The sequence below is a fragment of the Phyllostomus hastatus genome, unplaced genomic scaffold, assembly GCF_019186645.2.
Source record: "Phyllostomus hastatus isolate PE091 unplaced genomic scaffold, TTU_PhHast_1.1 phas_contig_5, whole genome shotgun sequence".
In the NCBI taxonomy this organism is placed as follows: domain Eukaryota; kingdom Metazoa; phylum Chordata; class Mammalia; order Chiroptera; family Phyllostomidae; genus Phyllostomus; species Phyllostomus hastatus.
This window is the reverse complement of record NW_025333897.1, coordinates 3,405,508-3,418,379: the sequence shown is the minus strand read 5'-3', so window position 1 is coordinate 3,418,379 and position 12,872 is coordinate 3,405,508. Positions and strand designations below refer to the sequence as shown.

General features: G+C 33.6%; 1 protein-coding gene across 3 annotated transcripts in view; it reads right to left on the bottom strand.

Annotated features, from left to right (window-relative positions):
* Window positions 1-1,052: 1,052 nt before the first annotated feature.
* Window positions 1,053-12,872, bottom strand: part of ZNF569 (zinc finger protein 569) — an 89,676-nt gene continuing 77,856 nt past the window's right edge. For all 3 annotated transcript variants that reach the window (XM_045846588.1, XM_045846591.1, XM_045846590.1), the window contains one exon: window positions 1,053-4,532. In XM_045846588.1, coding sequence (XP_045702544.1) covers window positions 2,710-4,532 — 1,823 coding nt within the window. In that variant the 3' untranslated portion in view covers window positions 1,053-2,709. The remainder of the gene's footprint in view (window positions 4,533-12,872) is intronic.

The window sequence follows — 12,872 nt, the reverse complement described above, 5'->3', positions numbered from 1 at the left end:
ACTTGGGAGGATTAGCTCAGATTTTAGGAAGTTGTGGTAAGACCTTGCTGCCTCAATTCAGGGTGAAGGAATTTTAGCAAAAGCAAGTCTCATAGCAGTCTAGGTACAATGCAGGCCTGATTCCCCACAAGAAAATCTCTCTGTGGGCGTGATCCTGCATGCCACTCTCCCCCCACTGGTTTTCCACATGGAGGCTGAGCTACAAGTCCATGCCATGTGAAGCAGTTCCTTACACCGCCCCACCCACCTTCACCTCCAACCCTCAAACCTACCCTCTTTGACTTTGTCCATGTGTCCTTTATGCATGTTCCTTGATGGCCCCTTCTCTATTTTCCCCGATTACCCCTCTCCCCCTTCCTCTCTGGTTACTGCCAGTTTGTTCTTCATTTCAGTGTCTCTGGTTGTATTTGGTTGTTTGTTTTATTGATTAGTTCTAAATCTAAACATTTTTAAAGTCCCAGTAGAAAAAATATAATCATAATATATGAATGGGCTACTCACAGAAAAGGAAATTTGAGGACCAAAAATATTTAAAAGTCCTCAATATATTATAAAAGAGCTGTAGTAATGACCTTTCACATCCACTGGGCCCTTATCTGATATATATAAAATCACTAGCATATGCACCCTAATTTAAGGATCCAGAAACCAAAGAAACCTTATTTTGTTTTTGTTTTTTTTATTGTTGTTCAGCTACATTTATTTTCATTTTTCTGCTTTTGCTCTCCCCTAACCCATCCAACTTTTTGGATACATTGAAATTGCTTCTGTTCTGATGTGAGTTACTATCCTTGGGCTTGACATGTTAGAACATTAATCACATATTATAGTATGCATGGATGATGTTTCCCCTCAATCTGAAACCAACCCAAATGCATGCAACTTTTTTCTGAAATAGAATGTCAGTTATCCCAAATACTGAGTATTTCTTTTGCTATTTTACTTTCAACTCAGAAAAAATAATATTTGAAATAAAAATTAAGTTAAAAATTAGATGAGAACAACAAATTTTTATTATCTTAATTCACATTATGAGGACACAGTAAGCAAAGCATTATTTTAATTCAGGTTTGGTTTGTGTATTAGCAAAAGGAATACTCTCTAAATGTTAGTATCTGATAAAAAATAAGAATCCACTTAAAAATTATTTATATGGGCCCAGGTTTCCTGTATCAACTCTACTTATTTTTTAGAATAGGTAATAAACAAAAGCAAGAAATAATACCAAAAAAAGCAACACAATTTTGACAACCAGATTTGTTACCACTGTTATATTTGCTTTCATTCTTTAAGAACTATTACAGGTAAATGTAACTACTCCCTCCATACCTTTCCCACTCCCTACAAGTAGAAACCACAGCAATATATGGATCCATGGTCAATACACAGTACTATTCTTTGCATTATTTTATTATATTGTACAAATGTATCATATTTCATTGTACATTTTGCTTTTTACTCCTATTATGTTGTAAACTATCCAGGCAACTATGTCAAATTTGTATTCTGTAAATACTGTATTATATCAAATAAATAAACACATCATAATGATCTATCTCTATACCATAAAAATTTATGCTATGCCTAATTTATAGTAATACAAAGCATAATAGAGTGAACACATATATCTCTTTGTGCATATATATTGGTGCTACTATGACAATACACCATAATAGAATTGTTTCATATTTATGTGTGTTTTTAAAACTCCTGTTACTCTATAGTAATAAATATATTCTATTTTCATCATAGTTTTAGAATGTTGCTTTTTATATTGTCCTTTAATCTACTTGAATTTTACTTTTATATATGGTATAGAGAGCTAATGTTTTTTGTTGATATGAATCTTCCACTATCAAATAGGCCATTCTTTCTCCAATAATTTCCATAGCACTGTCACACACAAAATCCAAATGTCTTTTTCCTTCAATCCTCATTTTTTTCCTACTGACTTACTCATCAAGAACACACTGTTTAAATGATGCAGTTTTAAATAAAGTATATGATATCTAGTAGACTGTCTTCTGTTTGTTTGTAACATTTTCTTCAGTTATTTACAGTACTTTACATTCCAATATAAAATTTTGAATCAGTTTGTAAAATTTTTAAATTATAACTAATGAAAACTCTGAGTAGAAGTACTTTACAAGTATGTTAGAGATTTGTAAAAAAAATATTGTTTATAATGCCAAGACTTTTCCATGTTATTTTTCTAAAATTTAAGCATTATCTTATGCTCTTCAAAATGTGATACATATATTCATTGTGCCTATTCTTAGACATAGTATTTGAAGTATATATGAACATATTTCTAATTTTATATCAACACATTTTCTAATTATTTCTCATATAAAAGTTTATTTTTATAGTTTCTTCTTCCCTTGAATCTTTTTCTTGATAATATATTGGTTAGGAGCTCAAGTAACATGTTGATAAACTGACAGAAAATAACTTGTTTCAAGCTTTACTGTGAATGATTAATAAATAGCAATAGGTATGATATCTGCTAAAAGTTATGGATGATCAGCTTTTTCATTACACAATTTGTAACCTTGGTAATAATTCTCATGTTTCACAAATGTGTGACTTCTTCAAAAGCTTTCCCATATCACAGTTTTCAGCTCTAGAATCAATTATGTAATATGTTAGAAGGTGCTAATTCCTTCTGAAGGTATTTCCATATTTATAATATTCATAAGGTTTCTATTTCTAGTAAGTATGAATTTTCTGGTGTCTAATAAGATGTGACTTTTGACTGAAAGCCTTACCACACTCATTACAATGATAAGGCTTCTCACCTGTATGTTTTCTCATATGAAGTGTAAGAGACGAGATTTGAGAGAAGGCTTTTCCACATTTACTACAGTCAAAGGGTTTCTCACCTGTATGACCTCGTACATGTATAGTAAGGGATGAGCTTTGAGAGAAGGCTTTTCCACATTTATTACATTCATAGGGTTTCTCACCAGTATGACCTCTCATATGTACAATAAGGGAAGTTCTTTGAGAGAAAGCTTTTCCACATTCATTACATACATAAGGCTTCTCACCTGTATGACTTCTCATATGTAAATTAAGCAATGAGCACTGAGAGAAGGATTTCCCACATTTATCACATTCATAGGGTTTTTCCCCTGTATGACTTCTCAGATGAAGAGTAAGGGATGCAATTTGAGAGAAGGCTTTGCCACATTTATTACAATCATAAGGTTTCTCTCCAGTGTGAACTTTCTGATGTGTAATAAAGTTTTGCTTTTGGCTGAAGGCTTTACCACATTCATTACATTTATAGGGTTTCTCTCCAGAATGAATTTTTTCATGAGCAATGAGATTTGATTTCTGGCTAAAGGCTTTCCCACATTCTTTACATATATAGGGTTTTTCTCCAGTGTGAATTCTGTGGTGTCTAACAAGATTTGACATCTGAATAAATGCTTTCCCACATTCATTACATTCATAAGGTTTCTCTCTAGTATGAATCTTTTGGTGTGTAATGAAGTTTTTCTTGTGGCTGAAGGCTTTTCCACATTCCTTACATTCATAGGGTTTCTCACCAGTATGACTCCTCATATGTACAGTAAGGGCTGAGCTTTGAGAAAAGGATTTTCCACATTCTTTACATTCATAGGGTTTCTCACCTGTATGAATTCTCATATGTATAATAAGCATGGAAAACTGAGAGAAGGCTTTTCCACATTTATCACATTTATAAGGTTTTTCTCCTGTATGACTTCTCATATGAAGAGCAAGAGATGCAATTCGGGGGAAAGCTTTACCACATTCATTACATGCATAAGGTTTCTCCCTAGTATGAACTTTCTGGTGTGCAATGAGGCTTTGCTTCTGGCTGAATGTTTTTCTGCATGCATCACATTCATAAGGTTTCTCTCCAGTGTGAGTTTTTTCATGATCAATGAGATTTGATTTCTGACTGAAGAATTTTCCACATTCCTTACATGCATAGGGTTTTTCTCCAGTATGAATTCTTTGATGTCTAATGAGATTTGACACTTTAATGAAAGCTTTCTCACATTTATTACATTCATAAGATTGTTCTCTACTGTGAATTTTCTGATGTTTTAGGAAGTTTTCCTTATGGCTAAAGGCTTTTCTACATTTTTTACATTCATAGGGTTTCTCTCCAGTATGAATTCTCAGGTGTCTGATGAGATCCAAGGTTTGACTAAATCCTTTTCCACAATTATTACACTTAAAGGGGGTTACTACAAGATTTGATAAGCTATTGCCAGATGACTTTATAGGTTCATTATATTCACAGTATTCCTTTCTTATAAGAATTCTCTCATTATTATGACAGTGAAAATTACATTCTAGACGTTTTCCAAATAAGTTATAGTCATGAAAGTTGTGACTAGAAGAAAAAAAGTCTGAATTTGGAGAAAACGAATCAGAAAATTTGTTATCACATTCACTGAATTTTTCTTCAGTCAGTGTTTTTATAAACTTATCTTCAAGTTCTGTCAAAAGTTTGTCCTGTATATTCTGATGGTCATCAATTCTCCGTATTTCTCCTAAAACAGAATGTAAATAAATATTACTTATAAATTCTTCCAATATTATAATAGCAAGAAGATTTCAAAAACATGCTATTATAGGATTGATTCATGGCTTAAGGCCTAGTTTCCCACTATTAAGCAAATTCCAAATACATATACCTCCTATTTTCTAAGTTTTAGAAAATTTCAGGAAGGTAAATATGAATAAAAGCAGACATTTATGAATACAAATAGACTTAATTGCTTTTAAATGGCATCTGAGAAAAAAACAGATTAACTGTTGAATAAATAAAATATGCAGAATTTACAAATAAAGAAATAATAATAAAGAAAAAAGAGACAGGAAGTAAAATCATAAAATTGACAGGACTCTATTGAAATACATTATTGCACATTGTTTGATATAAATAATTTCCTAGAAAATGTAAATGACAAAAATTACTCTAAACCATATAGAAAATCTAGTAGGCTAATTTCCATAAAAAGAAATCCCCTAAAAACATAAAAAGAAATTCCCTAAAAACAAAACAAATAGATTCACATGGAATTTTAATAAATATTTGAGACAACACTAATGTTGTGCAAAATGTTACAAAAGAAAAAAGTAGAATTTCCACTTTTTTGTATGTGTGAAACAAGCAAAATTAATACCAAAACCTGACAAAGATGACAATAAAAAAACAAATTATACACCAATTTCACTCAGGAATTTCAAGGTAAAAATTCTACATAAAATATCACAATGACCTAGAAGAAAAATAAAGAACCCAGAAAGCACAATAAATATAAGATATATCACACATGAGTAGATTTTTTTTTCAGGAATATAAGCATGTTTTCATATTAGAAAAATTATTTACTATAAGTAAATTGGTCAAAAGGGAAAAATCAAGTAATGATTTCCAAAAATATTAAAGAGATGACAAAACTCAGCATCTATATTTCATTTAAAAATAACTTTAAAACAGGGCGAGATGCTTTATTTAACTTGAGAAATAAAGTATAGTACAACTTAAACAAAAGCACCATGGTTAATGGGAAAATTCCCAAAGCATACACATTAAAGTCAGGAGGAAGATGAGTACTATGCCACTATCATTACAGTACTGAATAGTAAATTAAGTAAACAAAAAGTGTACAAAGTTGGAAAGCAAAGGTAAAATTAACATTATTTGTCAACAATAAAACAATTTACCTGCAAAATCAAGAGTCAGTTGATTTTTGAGAATATATGTACCCCTATGTTCATTAGAGCATTATTTATAATAGCCAAGATATGAAAACAGCCCAAGCACCCATCAGTGGTTAAGTGGATTAAAAAAAGCTTTGATATATTTACACAATGTAATACTACTCTACCTTAGGAAAAAAAGAAGCAAATCTTACCTTTTGCAGCAACATGGATGGACCTGGAGAATATTATGCTAAGTAAAGGCAGTCAGAGAAAGACAAATACCATATGATCTCACTTATCTGTGGAATCTAATGAACAACATAATTTAGCAAACAAAATAGAAACAGAAGCAGAGATACATAGAACGGACTGACAGCTGTGAGAGGGGAGCCAGGTTGGAGGGTTAGGTGAAGAAAAGGTGAAGATACTAAGCAAAATATGTATAAAACACACAGACACACACAACAGTATGGTGATAGCCAGAGGGAAAAGGGATTGAGGGAGATGAAAAGGGGGATAAATGTGGACAAAAAAAGACTTTACTTTGGGCGACTGTCACATGATGCAGTATGCAGATGTTTCATTGAGATGTACACTTAAAGCCTGTATGTTTGTCAACCAATGTCACCCAAATAAACTCAATTAAAAACTTTAATGATTAAATCATTCCCATTATAATGAAAATAAAACTAAAAGTTTTAAAATTTTAACTTTTTAAATTCTAGATGTACTTTTTTCCTTTTTAAAATACTATTTATTATATTTTTTCCATTACCATTTGTGTCCTTAAACACCTCTTGCCCTAGAAATCACCACCCTGTTGTCCACATCCATGAGTCCTTTTATTTTTTTGTTTGATCCCTCCACCCCACTACCTTTCTGCCCCACTAGCTGAAGATGTGTTTTCCATCTATCAGTCTGTCTCTGTTTTGCTTGTTAGTTCCATTTGTTCATTAGATTCCACATGAGTAAAATCATACAGTATTTGTCTTTCTCTCACTGGCTTATTTCACTTAACATAATGTTCTCCAGGTCCATCCATACTGTTGCAAAGGGTACATTTTTCTTCTGTTTTTCTCAAGTAGAATTCCATTGTGTAAATGTGCCATAGTTGTTTACCCACTGATAAACTGATGGACACTTGGACTGCTTCCATATCTTGATGATGGTAAATAATGCTGCAATGAACATAGGGGTGCTTATTTTCTTTTGAATTAGTGACTTTAGTTCATTCAGATATATTCCCAGAAGTGAGATCTCTGGGTCAAAAGGCAGATCCATTTTTAATTTTTTGAGGTATTTCCATACTGCTTTCCACAGTGACTGCACTAGTCTGCATTCCCACCAACAGTGGAAAAGAGTTCCCCTTCCTCCATATCTTTGCCAGCACTTACTGTTTTTTGATTTATTGATGATAGCCATTCTGACAGGTGTGAGATGGTATCTCACTGTGGTTTTTATTTGTATTTCTCTGATGATTAGTAATGTTGAGCATCTTTTGATATGTTTACTGGTCATCTCTATGTTGTCTTTGGAGACCTCTCTATTCAAGTCCTTTGCCCATTTTTTAATTGGGTTGTTTGTTTTTTTGGTATTGAGTTTTGTAAGTACTTTATAAGTTTTGGATATTAACCCCTTATCAGATGTACCAGCAAATATGTTCTCCCATTCTCTGAGCTGTCTTTTTATCTGTTGATGATTTCCTTTGTTGTGCAAAAATTTTTTAGTTTGATGAAGTCCTATTTGTTTATTTTTTCTTTTGTTTCCCTTGCTTGTGGAGAGATATTCACTAAACAATTTCTATGAGCAATATCCGAGATTTTGCTGCCTATGTTTTCTTTTAGGATTTTTATGGTTTCACCCACAGCAATCAAATGAGAAGGAGAAATAAGAGTCATCCAAATTGGAAAGAAAGAAGTAAAACTGCCTTTATTTGCAGATGACATGATATTGCACATAGAGAACACCAAAGATTCCATCAAGAAACTACTAGAACTGATAAATGAATTCAGCAAAGTAGCAGGGTACAAAATCAATATTCAGAAATTAGTTGCATTTTTATATGCCAATAACTAATAGAAAGGGAGATTAAGAAAACAATCCCATTCACGATTGCTTAAAAAAAAATACCTAGGAATAAACCTAACCAAAGATGTAAAAGACCTGTACTCAGAAAATTAGAAGACACTGAAGAAAGAAATTGAAGAAGATAGAAAAACGGGAAGCACATACCATGTTCACGACTAGAACAAATTAACATGATTATGTTAACTTTTATTTAAGGATTCACATAAGCTTGTAACTTTTATTTTTATTATTTTCAAAGAGAGTCAATTGAAAAATAATTATAAAATAAACTCACTAAATTCACAATATATAGCAAATATTCAGTTTCAATAACCTTCATATATATAAACAACTATTTACAAAAATAAAACAGAAGACTACACTTATAAATGCAATAAAAACATAAAAATATAGAATAAATTTAACTAGAAAGGTCCCCAAATTATAAGGAAACTTTAAAATCCATACACAAATTTAAATAAAGACGTGCCATGGGTTGAACTATGTGCCCCTTCCCCCCCACCAAAAAATATGTGTTGAAGTCCTAGCACCCCAGAAACTCAGAATGTGAAGTTATTTAGAAATAGAGTTATTGCAGATATAATAAGTTAAGATGACATTGTAGTTGACTAGGGTAACCCCTAAATTAAAATGACTGGTGTTCTTATAAAAAGAATAATACATGAAGAAACAGAAACACAGGAAGAATACCACGTGAAGGTAAAGACAGACTGGAGCTATTACATAACAAGCCAAAACAATTTCTGGGGCTACCAGAAGCAGAAAGGGGCAAGGAAGTATCCTTCTACAGGTTTCAGAGGGAGCATAATCCTCTGACACCTTAATTTAGTATTTCTAGTCTTCACAAATAGCAGAATAAATTTCTGTTATTCTAATCCACCCAGTTTATGGTACTTTTTTATGGCAGCCCTATAAAACTAAGGTAAATAGCATATCATATTCTTGGAAAAGAACATTCAACAGCAAAGATGACAATTATCACAGGATAACCTAAGAAATTAAAGTGGTTTCAATAAGAATGTTTGAAAATACAATTAAGTAATAGCTCAAAGGAACTATGGTTTCCTGATGCTAGGGTTTCCACTGTGACAGGATAGTAAAAAGCTAAGAAAATTCCTGGCAACTGGAATAGGGAAACTGAGACAAGGAAATTAAGGCCAAACAGTTTGAGCAACTTACAACCAACTGGTGAATCGTAGGACCTTATCTCCCCTAACCAAGGACACTTGAGAGTGAATGGTTTATACCACCCCTCCCTAACCAATGAATACTTAAATCGCCCTGGTCTGGGAAAATAAAGAACAGACCCAATTAATGTCATTTGTGCCAGCTAAACAACAACAACAACAAAACATTAAAAGCCAGACTCAAGATAAAAGTAAAACAAAATAGCAGACCAAAGAATAATTCAAAATGCCCCATGTGTTCATTTTGAAACAACAGCACATTAAAAATGCACCTGGGAAGCTGATAAATATTCTGCTGAAATTCTCTCCTAAGATTCTCCACCACAGAAAAAATAAAGATAAAAAGCCCTTAGGACAAAGACAGTGCAGGCTCTCTCTAGAGTATCCCATGCCCCTTCCCAGGCATGAACTTTTTGCTTTCTCCTAAACTCTAAGGGTCCCCATGAGACTTGCAGCCATGGTAGCAGCAGGCAGCAGCAGCTCAACCTAGGCTTACCCTGTGATCCTATCTCCAAGGCCTCCTTTTTTCTGACTTCCCAGTGAGCTAAAAGAAACTCTGCCTTGGCTTACTTCTGTATCTGTGACCTTCACTTCTTAGTGAGCTAACAGCAGCCCCGCCTTGGCTCACTCCTTTCCTATAACATTTCTATGGAGCCAAAGCAGAGCACCACCTAGGATCTCTCCTCACTCCCGTTACTTTTTCTATCCTAAGTCCTTCCTTTATTTCATTGTCCTCAGCTTTAATATGTAGTGTCAATATCCCCTGGACTTGTGTTGTGAAATCTTTCCTATAAGATGTCAAAAACCCACACACTACAGGTCAGCCTGAGGGAAAATGATTAAGGAAAATTTAATTAATTTTCAGTACTTTAAAAAAACTTGACCTATAAGCATGTATTGTATAATTTAAAAAGTACATACAATTATTTTGAGTAATGCAGTAATTAATAAAAAGGGGAACAACAGGAAGGTAATTATTAGATGAAAGAGTTAGAACATGAAACTGAAAGCCTACCTAGCATGACTGGATAAGGAAAAAGTATAGTGAGCAGAAGGGGAAACAAAGAGTGAGAAACTGAGCTTAAATATGGTATAATAAAGACATTAATTTATCTCTGATCCCATCTAAAATCACACTAATATGACATAAGGAAAAAGGTATAATCTAACAAAGACAAAATCACTGCTTTACCCAAGAGAGGTTGAAAGATTGCTTTCAAAACAATATAGCTGAAAGGCGCTAGATTCAGGGACACCAGGCAGAAGAATACAGAAAGAATGGGTTCAAGCATAGAGAGAATACGTGAGGTCTATATACTGAAGGTAAGACACAGTCTTGTATTGCTGCTTAGCTCTAAGATGGGAAAATGGAGTTTTCTCCCTCTCCTAGACTGAAACTAACTTAAAGGAAAATTTCCTGTGAAGAGGTAAACCAGGTAAAGATAGAGACTTGGTTGCAGACAATAAATGTAAAGAAGGAAGAATACTAAGCTTTTGGCTCACTTCATTTTGGGGAAAAAGAAGCTCAATTAAGCAAAATGTGTTAAGGGAGAAGGTAAGATTAGGTCATCAAGGTACTATCCAAGCCACAGGGGAGAGAAGAGGGAATTTCAGGGGAGAATGGGTAGGGTTTACAGGAACAAATTTAAAGGACACATGGACAAAAACTAGGGGGAGGGTGATAATGGGAGGGAAGTGGGGAGGGTTGGGTGGGTGGGAGGGCTGGAATGGGAGTAAAAGGGAGAAAACTGTACTTGAACAATGATTAAAATAAATTTTTTTAAAAAGGTACTATCCAAGGAGAAGTGAAAAAATATTCCAAGGGCAAGATCAAAATATCAAATGTGAAAGAGAAGATTCCATGATAGTAGAATGATAAAATATCTCATCTTTCCTCTCTACAAACAAGGCAAAAGAAAAGTCATTGATTCTTCAATGTTCCTATGGGGTGAATATCCTCAAAATTATATTAAATAAATTAGTGTTAACAAATACAGTACAGGCTGAGACAGAGGAAGGATTCTAAAAAAAGACACCTATTCATGCTGATATTGGGTAGAGCAAGCAGCTGTGTCAAAATGTAGATCACATCTTGAAGGGCAGAATTAATTATCTCATGATTACAACATTGAAATTCAAGAGTATAGATTAGTTATAGGAAACTTTGATATCCCAAAATGTCAGAGAAGCCAGGAATGAATGAGGAAACATTCTGACATACTATCTTTTTAGGAAAGTCTACTGAGGTTAGAGTATAAGATTCAATTATGAGAAGACTTGCAACTGCAGTTTCCTTTTTGAATGAGAATAAGTAAAGTCTAAACATGTTTCTACACACACAAACATGTAGAATAAGGGGCTTCAATATGAAGCATAGTCATATATATTGAGTTGGCAAACTTTTTCTTAAAGGGTTAGATAGTATTTTAGGCTTTGTATGCCATATAATTTTTTTTAAGATTTTATTTATTTCTTTTTAGAGAGAGAGGAAGGGGAGGAGAGAAAAAGAGGAAGAGAAACATCAATGTGAGAAAGATACATCGATCTGTTGTCTCCTGTACACACCCAAACTAGGTACTGAAACTGAAACCCAGGCATGTACCCTGACTGGGAATTGAACCAGTGACCTTTTGCTTTGTGGAATGATGCCCAACCAGCTAAACCCTGGTCAGGGCTGTAGACCATGTAATTTTTGATGCAACTAGTAAACTTTGCTGTTGTAATGTGAAAAAGCCACAGATAAGATATAAATGATTGGGTGTGACCATGTTCCCATAAAAGTTTATTTGCAAAAACAAAGGCTTACATTCCAGTTTGCTAACCCCTACTCTAGATTAGAGCATTCATTTTCCTTCACCAAATATCATCCTTCTTTAAAGCAGGTCAAAAAGAACTATCCTCACTCGAAAATCAAAAGGTGCTGGAATTAATTTATAAAAAGTATTACTAGGGTCTTGTTGTTAGCCAGACATACATGCACAACACAGACACAGACAACTATGTGGGGATAGCCAGAGGAAATGGGAGTGGGGGCAGGGAAGAGGGGGGCAAAAGGAGGGAAAATTGGAATGTCTGTAATAATGTAAATAATGAAAATAAAGAAAAAATTTATAAAACATTATATTCACAAAAAAATATTACAAGGGAAAAAATAACACAAACATGATATAAAGAAAGCAAGCAAAAATACAAGGATATTAAAATCCTGATTAATTGTATTGCCATGAATTAAAAAACAATTAAATCAGCACCTATAAAACAGAATGTCAAAGTATAAATGTAAATACTTCAAGAAGAAACAATGAGAAGGCAAATAGGGATGAAAAATTAGCTAGCAGAAACAAGGGGGAAAAGGAAGAGAAAATAAAACTACCTGACACAAAGAACACCAGCTAGTGGTGAGGGGAAAAAAAAAGAGAGAGACACTAGTTAGGAATTTTAATATTGAAAATGTGGTGGGGTAACCTCACATTGTAAAACAGAAAGATAACAGATAAAACAGAAATTAGGATGCATCACTGGGAATATAGGAAGTGGCATAAATCTTCTAAGGACACTTCAGTACTCTTCACCAACCACACCTGAGCACCATACACAAAAAATGAACAAAACAAAAATAAACAAGTATTAGCCAAAGTCAGATCTAAGAGAGGAAATTAGAAAACAAACTAGAAAATGGGTCTGACTTGAATACCTATGCAAACAAAAGTCCTGTTAACTGAAGTATAAGCCTTGGGCCAGCAATAAGAAAGAGAAACTCAACTGAGGTTCCTACAATAAGTCAGGACCTTCCAAAAATATTCAACTGGCTCTCACTTGGTAATGTCTATTGGCACTCATGAGAAGCATATGCTAATAATCTTCATAAGAAAGCAACCTTGCCCTGGCTGCAGGTGTGGCTCAGTT